The sequence below is a fragment of the Balaenoptera physalus genome, assembly GCF_965194825.1.
Source record: "Balaenoptera physalus genome assembly, chromosome: 5".
In the NCBI taxonomy this organism is placed as follows: domain Eukaryota; kingdom Metazoa; phylum Chordata; class Mammalia; order Artiodactyla; family Balaenopteridae; genus Balaenoptera; species Balaenoptera physalus.
Genome location: NC_138884.1, coordinates 107,365,274 through 107,386,217, shown reverse-complemented (window position 1 = coordinate 107,386,217; position 20,944 = coordinate 107,365,274). Strand labels below are relative to the sequence as shown.

General features: G+C 40.1%; 1 protein-coding gene and 1 long non-coding RNA gene across 2 annotated transcripts in view; one reads left to right on the top strand and one right to left on the bottom strand.

The window, feature by feature from the left end:
• LOC309661939 overlaps positions 1-20,944 on the bottom strand; it is an 82,064-nt gene that overhangs the window by 15,862 nt on the left and 45,258 nt on the right. Inside the window, exon 2 of the long non-coding RNA XR_014264385.1 lies at positions 18,755-18,840. This is a non-coding gene — a long non-coding RNA (uncharacterized lncRNA). The remainder of the gene's footprint in view (positions 1-18,754; positions 18,841-20,944) is intronic.
• CD38 (CD38 molecule) overlaps positions 1-20,944 on the top strand; it is a 58,615-nt gene that overhangs the window by 25,138 nt on the left and 12,533 nt on the right. Inside the window, exons 3-4 of the mRNA XM_082464064.1 lie at positions 15,687-15,816; positions 17,491-17,626. Of these exons, the coding sequence (XP_082320190.1) occupies positions 15,687-15,816; positions 17,491-17,626 (266 nt within the window). The remainder of the gene's footprint in view (positions 1-15,686; positions 15,817-17,490; positions 17,627-20,944) is intronic.

Here is a 20,944-nt window from a genome sequence, read left to right as displayed (position 1 = left end):
TTTTCTTGCCGTTAAAGATCTATTTCTTACCTTAGACCTAGATCAGGGTAGAAAACAACCAGGACAAAATTTTCTTTAAATGAGCTGTGGTGGAAAGAACAGATGCAAGATGGTGAGAACAAAACAGGAAACTGAATGAGAGATGAATCAAGAATTGTTTTCCTGTGTGTGTGTGTGTGTGTGTGTGTGTGTGTTTCAAAGACTAAGGGCTTGGAAGGGAAGGATTGATTATATTCACGAGTTTTCATAGTTGATATGAGTGGGGAATAGGGGCTCATCTTTTTCAAAAAAATATCACTAGTAAATACCTGCTCTGGAAGTGGGGGGATGATGAGAATCTTGTTATTAAAGACAAAAAAGAAAGTGAAAACTGAGGTCAGAAACTTGAAGAATAAATTGAGCATGAGAATGACATTCTTTTTTCTTCCAATGACATTTTTTTCTAATTATAAAAGTAAAACATGCCCATTTTAGAATATTTGGAAAAATACTTTTAAAATATAGCAAAGAATACAAAATCACTTACCCCCCCAAGTGGAATTCTAAATAGTGGGGCATACCACATTTAAAAAAAAAAAAGTAAGGAGCTTCACAAAAGAAAGCTATATACCTGCTTAAATAAATGGCTTCAGCTTATTAGTTTTATAGACATAATTCAAATTTCTTCTACAATGAGGCATTTCAAGAATTGCTAAATTTAGTTCTCCACTTCTTACCTGCTGTATCAAACATGACATATCCACATAGCAGAAAGCTGCCTACATCTTTAGTCTTTGGATGTTTTGAAGCAATTAGTAAAGCTTGATTTGAAGAGATATTAACAATTCCCCCAACACAGTTACTTGGCCATGGTCCATATTTGTCTTGATATAGTTCAAAGGTTTGTTTTCTCTTATTATGACTAATAAGCCAATGTTATAAAGTCATTTCTGGTTTTGGTACCTCATGGTGTAAATATTGTGAAATTCATAATAAAATTGCTTCCTGCATTATCTTGGTTTCTAGGAGTAAACATCTGTTTATGAATTAAGTTGTCTAGAGCAGTAATGAAATCTCCTTGGGGATCCTTTAAGAGTAAAGAAAGACGGAAGACATACAGTTGAAACTGGGAGAGATTTAAAACTACAAAGGAATATGTGAGACTTAGATGAAAGACAATCGCATTTTGGGGATCTGATTTCATGTTTTAATACTTCTTGGTAAAAATTTTAAAAGGTGCTTTGGAAACCAAGGTTATGAACATATCCCTTTACAGCTAAAAATTGTACTTTTTGTATTTGACAGGTCTAGTTTTCTTCATTCTTCCTATTCAAGGGACCACTTTCTCCTTCTTCAATATTCCTTATTCCCCAGTTCATATTTCCTCTCCCTTCTTTTCTTTAAAAAAATTAAACGTGTTAAATTATGAAAGTGTTAAATGCACTGAAGTATTCATGGAACAATGTTACAACTAGCCATTTACACATTGTGCAGAATTAACAGACAATAAAACTTTTGTCATATTTCTGTCAGATCTTTTATTCCCTAGTTTTTAAAGAAATAACATGCTATAGATAAAAATCAAAATACCTCTCCCCTCAATTTTCTTTTCTTCTTTCTCAGAGGCAAATACTACTTGTTTCACTTGTATCTTTCTAGAAATGTTCTCTGACTGTATAAGCCTATATTCATATATTCTTTTTTTCTATACACATCCTCTCTTCTCTGTCTCACTTTTTTTTCACTTACCAGTTTATCTTGATTATCAGTGTAGTTCTGTCTCATTCTATTAGTATTCCACTGTATAGATTTACCATATTCTAGACTTGTACTGATGGACATTTAGGTTGTTTTAAAACTTTTGCAATATATTTCAAACCATGCTGCAATAAAATACTTGGAGATGTAAGATAGAATCCTAGAAGCAAAATCACTAAGTCAAAAAATATGCCATTTTACATTTTGAAAACGTAGCCAGATTTCTCTTTATGAGGCAATTCTCTTCATGAGGCAATGAGAGTTTATTTCCTCATACACTCACTACACAGGATGTTTTCAAACTTTCTGATTTTTTCCAATCTGATAAGGGAATATGTTACTGAATTTTAATTTTAATTTGTATTTATTTTGTGTTTTTGCCCTGTAGAATAAACTTTGCTTTTTCCACTTACCAATATGTTTTGGTGATTTTGATTACATTATTTTAGAGATTTATTCATGTTGCTATATGAGCACTAGTTCATTAATTTTAACTGCTGTATAGTACCCTGCTGAATGACCGTATCCTACTTATTAATAGATTCCCTTATTCTCAGTTTTTGCTGACATAAACAATGCTAAAACATACATGTCTACTTGTGCTTATGATTTTTTTCTAAGATGTTTACCTAGAGGCAGAATTCATAATTCTAATTCATAGAGTATGTCATTTACACCTTTACTGGGTGTATTAATTTGCTAGAGCTGCCACAACAAAGTACCACAAACTGGGTGGCTTAAACAGTGGGAATTTATTGTCTCACAGTTCTGGAGGCCAGAAGTCTGAAATCAAGGTGTCAGAAGTGTTGACTCTTTCTGAGGGCTGTGAGGAAGACGCTGTTACCTGACTCTCTCATTTCTAGAAGCCTTGCGCATTCCTTGCCTAGCAGATGATGTTCTCTCTGTGTCTTCACGTGTTCTTCCTTCTGTGTGTGTCTGTCTCTGGGTCCAAGTTTCCTCCCTTTCTAAGGACCCTGGTCATATTGGATTAAGGGTCACCCTTACTCTCACCTTAACTTGATCTTCTGCGAAGATCTTATTTCCAAATAAGGTCACATTCTGAGGGACTGGGAGTTAGGACTTCAACATCTTTTAGGGGACACAATTTAGCCCATAACAATGGGTGTACCAATTAAGATGCTTTTGGCTGCAAGTAAAAGAATACTCAACTGTAAGAGGTTTAAAGCAAGAGATTTTTTATATATACACATAACAAGCTATCAGAAGTGGGGTGGTCCTTGGGTAGGTTCAGCAGCTCACTGATGGCCCAGGACCTTTCACTCCTCCATCTCCCTAGGGTGGCTTTCATCCTTGAGCTTCTTGTCACAAGATGGCATCTGCAGTTCCAGGCATTATGTCCTTAGAGAGTGATACCCAGGAACAGAGAGCAGGAGGATGGGCAAGAGTGCCCTCCTTGCAAGTCTCTTTATCAGGAAATAGCATCTTTCCCAGAAGCCCTTCCTCAACTGCCTCTGTGCTTCCCCTTGAATCTCATTAGCCAGAATTGGCTCACATGGCTGCCCAAACTGTAGAGGAGGCTTGCGAAGTGAGTATTTGATATTTGGAATCACTATGATAGGAGACATGCTTTGCCAGTAGGGAAGAAGGGTGAGGAATATCTATTTGGGTTGAGAAGCAACAGTGTCTGTCACATTACATATGGCCAAACAGGTCTCCAAATTTGTGGTATCAATTTCCTTTCACAAAAGCAGTGTGAATTTACTTGTTACTGTACATCCTCACCAGCACTTGGAATTGTCAAACAATTTTGCTCATCTCTTTGTGGCTCTAATTTTTGTTTCCCTGATTACTAACATAATTGATCATTTTTTAATGCATTTATTGGTATTCTGGTTTCCTCTGCGAATTGCCTATTTTTGTCTTTTGCCTTTTTTTGTATTGAATTGTTTTTCTTCTTTATACGTTCAGGATTCTAATTTTTTGTCAGTTATGTGGATTGCAAATATGTTCTCCCAATCTGTGGTTTGACTCTTGACTTTATTTATTGGGTCCTTTGTCTTAAAGAAGATTTTAATGTAATCATATTTATCTTTTATAGTTGTGCCTTTTGTGTGTTATTTAAGAACTTATTTTCTACCAGAGGTCACAAAAGTATCACATATAATCTAAAAATTTGTTTGATTTTCATTAAGCGTTTTATCCATATGGAATATATTTTTGTGTGTAGTATAAGGTAGGAACCTAATTTCATTTTTTTCCCTACAGATGGATAGTCAGTTGTGCGAGTACTAATTATCAAATAATCCATCCTTTATCAAGGGCTTTATAATGCCATTTCTGCTGCATATCAGGTTTATCAGTTCATTTCTGGGCTCTAATCTGTTTTATGATCTATTTTTCTCTATACCACTCCACATTGCTTAAATTACTGATGTCTTGACATTGAGTAGGGTACCTCTACATTCTGTTAGTAGACATTAGTTTACAGTTTTTTGGAAGTTTATATAAACAGAATCACATACTACACACTCTTTTGTCTTTGGCTTCTTTCATGGTTTTGGCATAATATTTTTGAATTCACCCATGTTGTTGTATGTATTAATAGTTCCTTCCCTTTTATTGCTGAAGAGTAGTCCATTGTGTGTATATACCACAAGTTGTTTATCCGTTCATCTGTTGATGGGCATTTGGCTTGTATTCACTTTTTGGATACAGTATTATGAATAAAGCTCCTATGAATATTAGTATACAAGTTACTGTGTGGACACGTGGTTTCATTTTTCCTGGGTAAATGTCCAAAAATGAAATAGCTGAACCATGTAGTTTAGCTATTTAAGAAACTACTAAACTGTTTCACAAGGTAATTGTATAGTTTTGTGTGTTCATTATCAGGGTATGAATAGTCTAGTTGTTACATTTCCCTGCTAGAAGTGTTCTGATGGGTTTGCCATGGTATTTTAATGGTGGTTTTAATTTGCATTTTCCTCATGGCTAGTGATGTTGAACATTATCTCATGGGCTTATTGAAGTATGTATTCAAATCTTTTCCCAATCTTTAAAAAATTAGGTTTTTGTTCTTATCATTGAGTTGTAGGTGGTTTATGTATTCTGAATACAAGTCCTTTATCAGATGTATCCTGAAAATATTTACTTCCACTTTATGACTTGCCTTTTCATCTTCTTAAATGGAGTCTTTTAAAAAGCAAAGTTTGTTTTTTAAATCTTTATACGGTCCAACTTGTTCATTTTTTCTTATATAACTGTGCTTTAGGTCTTTGATCCATTTCCAGTTAATTTTGTGTATGGTGTGAAATAAGGGTCAATTTCATTTTTTTCACATATGAAAAACCTATTTGCTGTAGTATCATTTATTGAAAAAGCTTTCTCTTCCCCACTGAATCTCTTTGACTCCTTTCCTGAAAGTCAGTTGACCATGTCTGAGTCAATTCCAGGTGCCATAACAGAACACCACAGACTGGGTGGCTTATGAACAGCAGAAATTTATTTCTCACAGTTCTGGAGGCTGAAAGTCCAAGATCAAGATGCCAGCAGATTCAGTGTCTGCTGAGAACCTACTTCCTAGTTCAAAGGTGGCCACCTTCTCTCTGGGTCTTCACATGGAGGAAGGGAGGAGGAAACTCTCTGGGTCTCTTTTATAAGGATGCTAATCCCATTCATGATGGCTCCACTCTCATAACCTAATTACCCCAAATGCTTCATCTCCAAATGCTATCACCTTGGGAAACAGATTTCAACTTACAAATTTTGGGGGACACAAAATTCACTCTACAGTACCATGTATGTTCTGAACTCTCTGTTCTATTTCCTTGATCTATAGCTATCCTTTCACAACTCTTATATTGTCTAGATCACTGAAGCTCTTTAGCAAGTCTTGAAGCCAAATAATATAAGTCCTCCAGCTTTTTTCCTTTGATTGCTTTGGCTAGCTTGTATTTTCACATAAATTTTAGAATCAACTTGCCAATATTTTTAACAAAGCATGCTGAAATTTTGATTTGTGATTTGGCAACATCTTAATATTGAGCCTTCCAACCCATGAATATGGGATATCTCTCTATTTCCTTAGTCATTTAAAAATTTCTCTCAGCAATGTTTTGTTTTCAGAGTACAAGTCTTGCATATATTTTGTGAAATTTATGGCTCAATATTTCCCATTTTTGCATTCCTATAATTATATATATGTATATATCCTACTTTGATATAATATGTAGAATATAATTTTAATATATAGTATATAATATGTAGTATTTCATATATAGCATATGTTATAATATATACTACATAGTATATTATGTATCCTGATCAATACGTCGACCCAAAGCCTTCTCCATCTCAGTTAATGGCAACCCCATCCTTCCAGTGTCTCAGGCCCCAAACCCTGGAATTATCATTGACTCCTTATTTCTCTAACACCATGCATCCTATCTGTTAGGAAATTTACAATGAATCAAGAATCTATCACTTCTCACCATCACCACTGCTACCACCCTGGTCCAAATCACCATGGGCACTTGCCCGGATTACTGGTCTACCGTTCTCTGCCTGTTCCCTCTTTCAGACTATATTCAACAAAGCAGTCAGAGAAATCTTTTGAAACTTAAGTAATATCATGTACCTCTTGTGCTCAGAATCCTCTATGGCTCCTCAGTGAGTAGAAGCTTATGAAACTCTGCTCAGTGGGGCAACATCACCTTTCTGACCTCATTTCTATCTACTGCCCGCCTTGCTCACTCTGCTCCAGCCACACTGGCTTCTCTACTGTTTCTTGAACACATCAAGCACTCGGGCTGTTGGGAAGGTTGTTCCTTCTGCCCAGAACGCTGTTCGCTTGGACGTCTGTATGACTAAGTTCTTTGCTTCCTTCAATTCTTTGCTGAAAGGTCATCTACTATCCTCCTTGTTTAATGCCAAAACCAGACACCTCCTCCCCCATAACCTCTGACACCCTTATCCCATTCTATTTTTCCTTTTCTTCATAGAATTTATAAATTTCTAGTATACTCTATAACATTCATTATCTTTATTGTCAGTCTTGCTGAAAATTGGTTTATTGTCAGTTTTGCTCTGGTAGAATGGAATTCTCACAGGACAGAGACTCTTGTGTATTTTGTTCAGTGGTGTATCTTACTTACTCATAAATGCGCTTGGAACATAGTATATGCTCAATAAATATTTGCCAGATTGATGAATTAATGATTTCTGAGCTTTCCTTCAGCCGGAAGAGTCTGATTTTAAGACCCTACTTAGGGAAGTGTTAATTGCCTCAGTGAACGCCGACCATTACTCTCTTCTTCCACTAGGTGGCAGTCTTCACCTTCAATGCAGGCTTCCAGTAGCCTCAAATTTGAGACTTCATAGCTGAGTTAACCTGCACGTTTTCTTTGGTCCAAGACAAGCTGCCCTGCAGGACATAACAGCAGGACAATTCACAGACTGAGTGTAATTACCCCTTGAGATTCAAGTGCTTTTAGGGAAGAGGATTTGGGATGTGAGCACTTTCCCCGGGGAGCAACACATTATGAAGGTGATGTTGCTCCATTGATGGGGACTTTGAAATATAATTGTCACTTATGGGAAGGATGTAGGTTTAGAGAGAGGTGACATTACAGAGTTATAAAGCCTCAAGTAGGCTGACAACATACAAAATGGATTTAACCACCAAATATATCTTTTTTGTTTGTTTGTTTGTTTGTTTTCTTCGCTTTAGGATAAGACTTTTAACACTTTCTGCCCCATCCCCTCTTACTCCACTTACTTTCTGTTCCTATTCTGGTCTTCAAATTCTTATGTGACCTACAGGGAAACGACAACCCCTCTGGGGTCTTAGGTCCTCCTTTCTGTTAGGACCCACTTTGTTCCGGGGATAGGTAGGGACATGATTTAACATTTCCTGTGGGACGCAGCATTGTTTAGCAGGAAGAGCAGAGTTTGGACATAAGGCAGCTGTGCCACTTGCTGACTGGCTTTGGGCAGGTTACTAAGCTCTGAGCCACAGTAGCAGGGGATTGTACCCCTGCCCCCCGTGGGGCTGGTGTGAGAGTGAAATTGGATGCATTCAGGTGAGCACCGAGCTCAGCGCCTGGCACATGGTGAGTGCTCTGTGATGTTCGTGCCCCCTCCTTCCTCCTTCTAGCATGACTTCTGGGCACGGGAGACAACCTACCTAGGTGGGTCAGAGGTAGGGAGAAGGGGTGAGAAGTGAACAAGAGGGAGTACTCTCGGGGGATGGGTAATGGCATCTGCTGGAAGGAGCTGAGTGGAAGGAAGGGGCAGGACATCCCACTGACCTTGAATCCTGACATCTGTGCCCAGCCTGCATGCATTGACCCTCAGGTCACCAGTTAAGGAGGCCAACAGAAAACAGCTATCAGATTGAGAGTCCAGCTCAACACGGAAAGTCGCTTATTAACAAATCATGCCTTTCAGAAGCTGCTCCCGGAGCTTGTCAGGCATAAACACTGATGAAGGTGTGATGATTTTTACAGACCTTTCGATTCTTTAATGTCCCATTCAGACTGCGGGTTACCGTCAATACCTCCCCCAAGCCCCAAGACCACCCACTACACTGTGGTTGAACAAGGTGGGTGTATCGCTCTTTGCAAGAAGACTGAGCGCTCACCGTAGGGACCCACAGGGGCAGGGGAGGGCTCTGTCTGAGGATGATAGAAAGGACTTGTACGACTCAGGCTTATTTTATGAGATTTGGCAAAGGTTCGAGGAGTCTGGCTTTGCCTGGGTGCTGCCAGGAAGCAGAGGGGAAGGGGGTAATTCTGTGATAGGGAATCTTAATAAATCTTATCTATCAGGCTGGAAGAATGAAGCAAAGCTGAAGCTGTAACTGGTAAAGAAGCAGCAGTCACTCATATGAGCTACAATGAATGGATATTGGGTCACTTTATTTGTGTGTGTGCGGTTTGGACATTGCTTTTGTCTGTTCACATGGCGTGCTGTCATGGTCACACAGTGGCCTTACCTGATGTCATTGTCCTGGAGTTGTGGTCCACAGGAGAACACCAAGGCCTTCCTACCATTGCCAGGCCAGCTCCCACGTGTCAAGGGCTGAGTTTCTCTTTTTTCATCACCACCGTCTCCACACACATACAACCTGGTGCACTCTGGGACCCAGGGAGGAAGGAGTTAAAGTAGCTAAATTTACTTATTTAGGAAGAGGAATGCCCCTGAGGGAATTAAAGGAAGGCAAGTGAGCTGCTGGGATCTCCTTGACAACTGGCCCTCTGGGCAGATACACTAGTGATATTCGTTAGAATGAAGAGACTTTTATCTCTTGAATGCCCTCAGCAGGATGTCCTTGGTTAAAGGATCACTGATAGAAAATAAATGCAGTATCTGTGAGGTGTGAGTCTCTGAAAAATCATGGAAGCTGTAGAGTTCTCCGGAGAATAAAATGGAGATACCTCATCACTTCAGTGCTTCTGGCTGTGTGAGGAACCTTGCAAAACCTCATTTGGTAACTTCATCTATCATTCTGGGCCAGGAAGGAGGACAGAATGGACCCTGCGACCTGTCCTTGCTTTGTCTGAGCTTCTCAATGACCCGTCTCCTTGACATTATTCACAAAGTTTGATTCTGGGTGCAATCTGGGATAAGTGAGAGTGTGATCTGACAATCCGATTTTGCTTACGGATGCAAGGAAGTCTTTAAAGTGGAAAGAAAGATGCCCTGGAAGAGGTGCATGGCCCTAGCCCTCATCTCACCCCGTATTTCATGTCATTAGGTCTTGAGAAATGGGTCTGGGTCACCAGCACTAAGTCTCGCCTGGTGTTGAATTAAACTAGATGAGGAATGAGAAATGTCATCTTTTGGGCCAGAGATGTGGGAGACGGCACAGAAATGGTAGGTGGTGACCACGGGGGTTTGGACCTGAGCTGTTCCCATGTTCTAAGACCTTCCAAGAGTCTCAAATGCTTGGTCTAACAGCTCAAGCAACTTGAAAAGAAAATGAAAGTTTTGCCATGCCCCGCATTGTAATATATGCTTATTATAGAAACATTCAAAATATGGGGAAGAAAAGGTCACAAAGCAACCCTTATACTCCTAGCAACCAGATATTACTATTTTTAAGACATGGTTTGATTACTGTGGGTTTTTTTCCACTTTTTAAAAATTGATTGTAATCGTACCGGCTCTTCAGTTAAAAAAATGTAACCTCTTCTTTTTTAGGTTACTTGCATAATTCAAGAATCCATTTCTGCTGTAAGCCAACAGAAAAATATAGGAAGAAAGAGGAAATTCCCCTTTATTTCTCTTCCCAGAGACAACTCCAGTGATCAGTTTGATGCCATTCTTTTTCTATTTCTCTAAGTTTAGGCCTACTTTTCCCACTTAATGTAAAATAAACATCACCCAAACTATTCCAAGCTCTGTATAAAAACTTTGTTCAAAGACTGCTTTATATTTCGCTGAGTACAGGCGCTCTATAAAACATCTCCTTTTTGTTGGGTACAAATCACTAATCACTCTGGAACCCACCAAAGAAAGCAAAGCCAGCAGGTGGTCAAAGAGAAACCCACCGAGGTTATAAACATATCAATTTTGTGTGTGTCACAACAATTGGGGGAGAAAACAAAGAAAAATCATTCTCAAAATGAAGATACTGATTCACATTTAATCAAGTTTTTGTTTTTCTTTTTTAAATCTGTTTCTATCCTCGGTAGTAGAAAATGAGAAAATGTTCTACTCTCTATTTTGTTTGCAAATTTTAGTGCCTTGGGCAAGCCACCAGTGCTTTAGTTGTAATGAGTTTTGTTCTTTGTCTGCTCTAGACCTTGACATGAGTGTCTTGAAGATAGAAATGGTGTGTATTTATCTTTTTAGCCCTGTGTCTGTTGTGAAGCTAGCAGTAGGCCCTCGGTAAGTATTTGTGGAATGAAAGGATGGGTGGAGGAAGTAACCCAAGTGCCCGTGATGGGTGAAGAGATAAACAAACTGTGGTGAATACCTACGATGAAATGTTATTCAGCCTGAAAAAAGAAGGACATTCTGACACATGTTACAACATGAACAGACTGTGAGGTAATTATGCTCAGTGAAATAAGCCAGTCACCGAAAGAAAAATACTGTCTGAGTCCACTTATAGGAGATAACTACAGTCTTCAAATTCATTGAGACAGGCAGTAGGAGGGCTGTTTCCAGGGGCCTGGGAGGAGGTGGGAATGGGAAGCTTTTGGAAAATTGCAGGTTCTGCTCTCTTCCCCTTCCCTCATCCTGCCTCGGTTGGTCCAGAGCCAGGCACTGTGTGTTTCCCAAAGCTCTCCAGGGGATCCTCATGTGCGGCCAGAGCTCACAGGACCCGGTGATGTCCAACAACCCTTCTGGGCCAGGTGACCATGAGGAGGAGCCACAGGCATGGCCTGAGCTCTCAGGAGCAGCCGCTGGGCTCACGATCCCCTTCGGAGGGAAGGGCAGGCCGCCCTAGAAGTATCACAATTAAAGCCTCTAGTTTTGGAACAGAGGAGCTATTGAAGAGAAGAAAGATACTGAACTCTCAGAAATGGTTCTTACTTCTCCCATGCTGCCTCTTTAGCTAGAGACATCTGCTTCCATCCCCGCAGAACACAGGGATCCTGAGGCCCTCTGTTTCCTCGAAACCAGCCTGCTTGCTCGAAACAGCTTTTGCTTGGCTGCCGTTTGATTTGATGGAATGGTGCTCTACCCAGGGGGACAAAAATGAGGACTGTGGGCTTTGCAAATAAAAATAACTAAATTAAGGGCTCACATTTTTACAGCCACACTTGTGAACTTGAGGCCCATGTCTGCAATGACATGTATGAATGAGTACTGCTGACATCTCTGTACCCTCTGTCTTAATTTCTTTTTATTTTTATCTATCTATATTTCTTTTTTTTTTTTTTTTTTTTGTTGGCTGTGCAGCATTGTATGCGGGATCTTAGCTCCCTGACCAGGGATCAAACCCGCACCCCCTGCAGTGGAAGCGTGGAGTCCTAACCACTGGACCGCCAGGGAATTCCCTCTTTCTTTCTATCCATCTATCTTCCTATCTATCTACCAATTAAAATGCTTGTTGCTCATCCACAGTGAAATGTTTACTTTCGATTTTTAAAAAATTTTTGTTGAGGGCTTCCCTGGTGGTGCAGTGGTTGAGAATCTGCCTGCCAATTCAGGGGACACGGGTTCGAGCCCTGGTCTGGGAAGATCCCACATACCACGGAGCAACTAGGCCCGTGAGCCACAATTACTGAGCCTGCGCGTCTGGAGCCTGTGCTCCGCAACAAGAGAGGCTGTGATAATGAGAGGCCCGCGCACCGCGATGAAGAGTGGCCCCTGCTTGCCACAACTAGAGAAAGCCCTCGCACAGAAACAAAGACCCAACACAGCAATAAATAAATAAATAAAGTAAACAATGGGTTAAAAAAAATTTTTTTTTGTTGAAATATAGTTGATTTTCAATGTCGTGTTAGTATCAACCATACAGCAAAGTGATTGTTTATATATGTATATATTTATAGATACATATTCTTTTTTAGATTCTTTTCCATTATAGGTTATTACAAGATATTGAGTATAGTCTCCTGTGCTATACAGTAGGTCCCTGTTGGTTATCTATTTTATTTCTAGTAGTGTGTATATTTTAATCCCAAACTCCGAATTTATCCCTCCCCCCAGATTTTAAGGATGAAAAGTGGCTTCATAAAGCCTGCCCCCAACCTTCTCATCACCACTCCCCATTTCCTCTTACTTTTGGGGCATGTAGGAGGCTCTGGTCTCAGACAGTGAAAGGGAAGATGGATGAGTTATAAACTCTTCCAAGGTCTGTTTCAACTCTGATGTTCTAAACTCTGCTCCTCCTAAACAAGGAACTCTGTTTAATTTTTAACCTGGGGTTTCTTGAATTCTTAAGGTAATGTGTCTTGAAGGGGTCTGTATACCTAAAAAGCATAAAAATCTTCTTGGAGGTCTGTGAGTTCTCCCGTTTTTGGTGGTGAAAGCATCTGGTATATGGTAGGTGCCCAGCGCGTGGTGATTTCTCTGAACTGCCAGCTTTTTTGTGGTGGAAAATTCTCTTGTCCTTCCACGTCAAGGAGATGTCTCTCCTCTTCCACTCTTTGTGGCTGAGGAGGGAGGCAGAAGAGTTTACGAGGGAGTTGGGATCAGAACAGGAAATTCCTGAGAGGGCCACTGCATTACATTAATTGAAGTAAAACATGGTCCTCCAAAGTAAAACAGCCGCCAAACACCTTTGCTCTAAACTTCCCGTGATGGTGCCCCGTAAACGTGGACTGATGTCGAAGTACATAACGTAAGAACGTTTTTCTCTTAAATATATAATGTATGGGCAGAGCCAAGTGGATAATGGTTTCCCGGCAGAGCTTTCGCAGGCCAGCAGTGATGCAGATGAAAGGTCCCATGCATGTTGGGGAAGGGGAGGGGCGTCCATGAAAGAGCCGGGGCCCGGGGGACATGCCAACTGTTATCTCATTTAATCCTCCAAAACTTCCCAGGCATGGGAAGTTCTTATCTCCCTCTTACAGATGAGGATACCAGGCTGGAGCAGTTTAATAGCCTGCCCGGTAAGGCTGTAGCCATGTGGGAGCCTCCCACAGATTTGGGGTCCAGTTCCGCTTTACCAATTACTGATCATGTTACCTCGGGCACATTGGTTAAATTCACAGCCTCAAAGTTTCCTCTTTATCAGTAAAACGGGACAATGGTGGTACCTTCCTGGGACAGAGCCTGCAGGCCAACCCCTTCTCTAGAATTAGAACTGTGCTTTCATGATTTTTTTATTTTAAATTTTTTGGATTTTTTTATTTCAGTTTTTTATACAATTTTTAAAGGTTACTTTCCATGTACAGTTATTATAAAATATTGGCTATATCCCATGTTGTACAATACATCCTTGAGTCTACCTTACATCCAATAATTTGTACCTCCCACTCCCCCACCCCTATATTGCCTGTCCCGCCAGCCCACTGGTAACCACTAGTTTATTCTCTGTATCTGTTGGGTCTGCTTCTTTTTTGTTGTATTCACTCGTTTGTTGCAGTTTTTAGATTCCACATATAAGTGAGATCATACAGTATTTGTCTTTCTCTGTCTGACTTACTTCACTTAGCATAATGCCTTCCAAGTCCATTCATATGGCTCCAAATGGCAAAATTGCATTCTTTTTCATGGCTGAGTAATATTCCATCGTATATGTATACACCACATCTTCTTTATCCATTCATCTGTTGATGGACACTTAGGGCCTTCCATATCTTGGAACTTGTAAATAATGCTGCTATGAACACTGGGGTGCATGTATCTTTTCAAATTAGTGTTTTTGATTTTTTTCAGATATATCCCCAGAAGTGGAATTGCTGGATCATATTGTAGTCCTATTTTTAGTTTTTTGAGAAACCTTCATACTGTTTTCTGCAGTGGCTGTACCAATTTTCATTCCCACCAACAGCATGGGATGGTTCCCTTTTCTCCACATCCTCACCAACATTTGTTGTTTGTGTTCTTTTTGATGATAGCCATTCTGACAGGTGTGAGGTGATATCTCATTGCGGTAAAACTGTACTTTTTCATGTGGAATGGCCATCAACATTAAAGGCTGCATTTCTCATCTTTCCTTGTAGCAAAGTGTGCCCGTGACTACATTTTACCAAATATGATAAGAGCAAATAGCAAGAATATCTTCTAGCACCTGTCCTTAAAAGGCAGCTGGCACATGCCCATTGCTGCTGTTACTTTTCCCTTCTCTTCCTTCTCCTCCTTTCTTGTTCCCTTTCTTTTCCCTAACCTTTCCTGCTGGCTGGAATGTAGTCATGATGGCTGGAACTGGAGCAGCTATTTTGGACTGAGAAGATGAGTCTCCAACATACACAGGGTGGCTTTGGTGTAAGGGCCTGTGTCTCACAGGTATCCTCTGATTCCTTGGCTTATCAGGAGGAATAATCCACTCGACTTGGCCAACCTGAGTTGGGAAGGCAAAAGACCCTCTGGAATGGCTGCTTTGTTAGTGCCCTGCAGGGCCAGAGAAGGCTCAGAGGGAACAGAAAACGAGAGGCTCGTCTTTACTCCCCCAGGTTTAGCTGCCTGACCTGGTACTGTACTTGGGATGCTGGGTCCAAAGGCTGGAGTTTGTCCTGATAACCATGTCTGAGCACTCCCAGTGGAAACCCACTTCCTTCCCCCCAGGAAATGATGGGCTCAGGTGCACTAGTTAACACAGACACAGGAGGGAAGGTCCAGCTGCAATCTTCTCCAGCATCCCTCCCTCCCCTCCATCTCTGCTGCTTCGCCAGCCTGCCTTTTCACTGCCAGGGGCTGTTTGGAGAGGACGTGGGGTTGGAATTCCTATTTCAAAGACTTTGCTCCATCTTTGGGGCTGGCACAGAGTTTTTCAGAGTGACTTTTTCAAAAACAAAAATCAGATGAGGCCACTTCCATGCTTAAACCTATCCACTGCCTTCCCACGGTAATTAGGTAAAATTTGAAATCGTTTCTTTGTCTGAAAGGCTGACGATTTTTGTTGATTTCTCACCACCGCTCCCCTTGTACTTTTCTCACTTCCTCAAAATCAGCAAGTTCTTTTCTGCCTCAGGGCCTTTGCACTTGCGGCACCCTCTGTCTGGAATGCACTCCCTCTCAACATTTAGTCTCAGGGAGCCCTCTCCAGACCAGCCTCCCTAAAGTGGTCATTGCTTCAATATTCCCCACTGATTTCCTGCATACTTATCATAATCCATACTTATTTCGTTAGCTTATCTGCTTGTTTGTATACTGTCTGTCTCTCTAACCAGAGAGTAAGCCCCACAAGTGCAGGGACCTTGTAGGGCAGGGAGGGTGATGCTTATCTCATAAAACTGTTGTACACATGAGACGTGATGATGTATGTGAACCACTTGGCACACAGATTTTTTGGGGGGTAATTATGCTCTAAACATATGTTTGAAATCTAATTATTCATCTTTTATTTCCCATGTTTTACCTCACAGAGATAGAGACTGCCAAAAGATCAGGGAGGCATTCAGGAATGCATTTATCTCTAAGGACCCCTGCAGTGCGACAGAGGAAGACTACCACCCACTGATGAAACTGGTGAATCAAATTGTGCCTTGTGACAAGGTAACTGGGTCAAGTTATGGATTTAAAAACTGAAGATAAAAGCCAAAGGGAAGAGGTCATGGGACCACATTTTGACCAGGATGAGGGAAGAGGAAAATCTGTATATTAGGATGTAGGCATGGTTGGCAGGGAGAGAACTTGGGGTCCATTGGGAGACCAGGATGTCACTAGGATTTAGAACATCTGGGGACTGGAGGTAAGAGAGAGAACTGGGGACAGAGAAAGAGGAAAGGAGAGTCAGCCAAAAATCAGGCAAAACAAACCTAACACAAACCCCAGCCCAACCCAAACAAAAATAATCCACCTTATAGAACTGCAAAACTCTCCCTGACCTCCGATGATGATGATGATTATGATGATACCAACAATGCCATTTTGCATTCGCTGAGTGCCTTGTTTTGCTTACAGAGGACTTTCTGAACCCTTATCCTGTTAGGTTTTCACAGTCAACTTGTGGAATAGGCAGGTCAGACATCAGCAATCCCATTTCACTAGAGAGAAAACTGAGGCTTGGCAAGTTTAGGTGACCAGTGATTACTCAAGTTTGATGGTCTTGAAAGTGACCAGCTGAAATGTAAATGGCCCAAGATTTAGAGCCAGAGAGGCCTGGGTTTTAATACATTAATTATACTGGAAAAGGTCTGTAATGGAGTGCATCTTTTCTAAAGTCAGTGTTTAAGGTGAAAATTCAATGTGCCCCAAATCATCTTCACGAAGCCCTTAAGCCAGTCACAAATTACAGAGTCTCCTCCCATTGTTAGAGCTGGAGCGACTATGGAGCTCCGGTGGGTACACCAAGCCCAAAGCCCTACACAGAGTAGCTGCTGGTAAATCATCACCAGGGGACACTGGCTGAATAAGTGACTGGCCACAGACACGGGACAAGCACCTTATTTGCATTGTCTCATTTCATCTCAGCATCTCAGGCGTTCCTTACAATTATTATCGATACTATTTTACAGATGGGGAATGTGAGGCTTAGCAATTCTTTGGTTGTCCAAGGTCACACAGCCAGTGAGCAGTGATGCTGGGTTTCATAAGGCAGCATGACTCCAGGGCCCCGGCTTCAAACCTCCACTGCCTCCCACTAAGAATGATTAGATCCATGGAGCAGGAGATTGTTCTGAAATTTGACTTTCTGCACCTTTACACAGGACCCTGCAAAAACTCACTGTATTTGTTCTTTTCCTTTTTTTGTAAGGGGATAGGGGAGATTTCGGGGAAAAAAAGCAGGGGTTATGGAACTTTTTAAGAATCAAAGGACACTTCTCCCAGAAAATAGCACTTAGAAAAAATTGTTTTGCCGAGAACTTTAGGAATTTGGAACTACCTAATGCCTCCCCCAGATGTGTTTGGAGCTTAGGTTTATTATAAGATTTTGATCAGTGGCTTTCAGACTTTTTCCCTGCAATCCAGAATAATAACTTCATTTTACATCGTGACCTAGAGAACACACACACACACACACACACACACACACACGCCCTCCACACATGTACTCTCTCTCATTCTCACACACAGAGATCCGTGAAACCCGCAACACTTACTCTTACTATAGGTGATTTATTCTGATGTTTCCTATGTTTTATTTCATTTAAAAAGATGCAAATTCAGTGGAGTTTTTTTGACTTAGTAAATTGATCTCAATAATAGATTGTGTTTATTCTCTCTTAGACAGTCTTTTGGAGCAAAACAAAGAAGTTGGCGCATCAGTACACGAAGGTCCAGCGAGAGATGTTCACCCTGGAAGACACACTGCTGGGTTACATTGCGGATGACCTTAGCTGGTGCGGAGATGCAGGCTCTCATGGTGAGGATCTGGTCCATTTGGGGTCGCCTGGGGACGTGCAGGGTGCAGGAGCCCTGAGCTCTGCTAGGGATCACGGAAGATCAGTGTGGAGGAAGGAGCCACAGGTGCCCAGCCTGATGGCATCTATACCCTTAATGACAACTCAGGCTCATGTAAAACAGCATTCTGTAGACCAACTCATGTTTTCTAGAAAAATTGACTTCAGAGTTTAGGGCTGTTCATGCTTCCTGATTCCCTCCTTTCTGAGTGCAAGAGTCGCCTGCTTCTGAATTGTTAGTGTTTTACTTTCTATAAGGGCATCATTCAGGACCAAAGAATTCTAGAACAGAATGAGGCCTCCGAGGGAACCAGGCCAAAGTCCTTGTTCCACAGAACAGCCGTAGGGACCACATGCTGGGCTTCTCTGTGTCTAGGACCAGTGTGTGGCTTTACCATTGTTCAGAGGTCACCTTCCTTGCCCAGAAAGACCCAGAACACCTCACTGTGGGAAGATGTTTTCTACTGAGAAAGCCCAACTGAGCTCATTTCACTTCTTTTTTTCTTTCTCTTTTTATTTATAATGTGGATATTTTTACTTTATATAATTTTATTCTTATTTTTATTGCTTTTGACTATTTAAAAAAACTTATTGTAGTAGCTTCTTCAACCCAGATTTGCATTATTTCCAATTACAAAAAAGATGTACTCTTAATTGAAAAATACTTGCATATACAGAAATGCATCAAAGTAAAACGTAAAAATTCCATTTCCCCCACTCCTCAATTTTCATGCTCCTTCCCAAAGGGGGACTGTTGTCAACAATTTGGTACATACCCTGCATTTCCCTGTGCTCATATAAATACATACAGATCTTCCTTATGTCCCCATAAACCCATCATAAGTTGAAAATATCATAAGTCAAGAATGTGTTTAATCCACCTAGCCTACTGAACACCGTAGCTTAGTCTAGCCTACCTTAAATGTACTCAGAACACTTCCATTAGCCTCTAGTTGGGCAAAATCACCTAATGCAAAGCCTATTTTATAAGGTGTTGAAGAGCTTATGTTATCTGTTGAATACTGTACTGAAAGTGAAAAGCAGAATGGTTGTCTGGGTGTAGAGTGGTTGTATGTGTCTTGGTTATTTACCCGCCGGCTGGCGTAACTGACTGGGAGTTGTGGCTCACTGCCACTGCCCAGCATCACGAGAGAGGATCAGACCCCATATCACCACTCTGAGAAAAGATCAAAATTCAAAATTCAAATTATGTTTTCTACTGAATGCATATCGCTTTCACACCGTCAAAAAGCTGAAAAATCCTAAACCCAAGCGTCGCAAGTCGGGGACAGTCTGTATATTTGAAATGTACACATACTGTTTTGCAACTTGCTTTATTCATTTAAAATTAGTAGGTATAAATACAGCCATATTTTTTTAAAAGGCCTCATCTTAAGTGCTCTATGGACATATCATAATTTTTTTGAACAACCTCCGATTGATGGACGTTTAGGTTTTTCAGATGTTTTTCCTGTTACAACCACCGTTGCAAGGAGCACTTTTGTACACGCACATGAGTGCACACACACACGCATGCTTGTGGAAGTATTTCTGAAAGATAAATGTCTACAGTTGGAATTTCAGTGTGGAATAAATTGTGGTGGAAACTGACAAATTGTTATTCAAAAGGTGGTAACAATTTATACTCTCAAAATATATGAGATAATCTGTTTACCCAGACCCTCACCAACACTGGACATTAATACTTTAAAATGTCTTGCCATTTTGATAAAGAAATAATACCTCGGCTTATTTTTGCATTTCTTTTACTGTGAAGCTGAGTATATTTGTATATTTAATGGTGGATATTTCTATTTCTATTGTAAACTGGCAGCTCGTATATATTAATCCTTTTTATTGGGATGTCTATTATTTTCTTATTTATAGAAGTTCAATATAAATTAACAATAGTAGCTACTACTTATGGGCCGTTGTTCTATGTGCTGTATGAATAGTCACTCATTTAATCCTCCACAGCCCCTGTGATGATCTCATTGTACAAAGGAGGGGTCTGAGGCACAGGGCTGTTAAGTAAGTTGCCGTCTAGTGAGTGGCAGAGCTGGGAGGGACCCAGGATTACTGGCTGGAGAACTCGTGTTCTTAACCACGTGTCATCCTGCCTGTTTTCTGGCACAAAGGTGGCAAATCTATTTTTCTCAGTTTCTGTTTTTCTTCTAATACTGTTTATATTGTCTTTTACCACACAGAAATGCAATAAATCTGTCTATCCTTTCCTATTTGGCTGCTGGGTTTCATATTTTGCTTAGATTTTCCTTACTCAAGATTGGAGAGTTTTCTATATTTTCATCTGGTGTTTTTCTTTTGTAACTTTTCAATTAATCTTTAATCCAGACTCTTTCCACCTAGAAATATGGCATATAAATATATCTCTCCATTTACTCTTTTTCTTTTTGGTTAACTTTTATAATTTTTGCCATATTTCTTGCTTTTCTTTTTAAATTTCCCTTATTGCAAGTTAGCTTTTCAAGGTCATTCATTTAACCCTTTTAGCTTATAAATGTGTTTCCTATAAACTTTGCTTTTAGTTTTATTTTTCAATATACCATGTCAGTTCTTTCTTAGAATAAATTGGAGAAATAAAAAAATCTATTTCTCATCAGTTTACCTTTTAGAGTTCTTTATTTTTGCTTTCTTTTCAACTGAATCCTGTATAGGTTGTTTTATTCTGTCTACTTCCTTCTCCTTTGACCTCAATTTTGATTGATTTTAACCTCTTTTCCTTATTTTATTTGCTGTCTTTCAGGTTCCTAATTTTTATATTTTAATTGTTCTATTGTCTGGCTTAAACACTTTTTCCTTAATTTTTTTCTACCTTAGTTTTGCCTTGTTTATTTGTTTTATTATGAAAGTCATAGTTTCTGTTATAACCTAATCTCTCTCTTTTTTTTAACTTCTTATTCTGCTTTTTTATATACTTAATTTCTCTTACTTTGTTGTAAAATTTCTCTCCTTTTCTTTTTCTCTGTGACTTTCAAATTTTATTTAATAGGCAGGTGGCAAGGGGGAGACATCCTGGTAGGGAGAGGGGAGGTGAAACTCAGAGACTTCTCTCCAGATATGGTTGTGAAGATAAAAGAGCTTTATGTTCATGAAAACCTATGAACAGGGGCACCCTTGTAGCACCTTACAAAATTATGTTCAGTTCATCATCGTCAACATTTTTGCCTCTATTGGAGATGATTCAAATTTATCTTTTGACTCTGCAGTAATTATTTATATCTGTACATGGATTTTTTTCCTAATTTGTGCTGTTTTGTTTT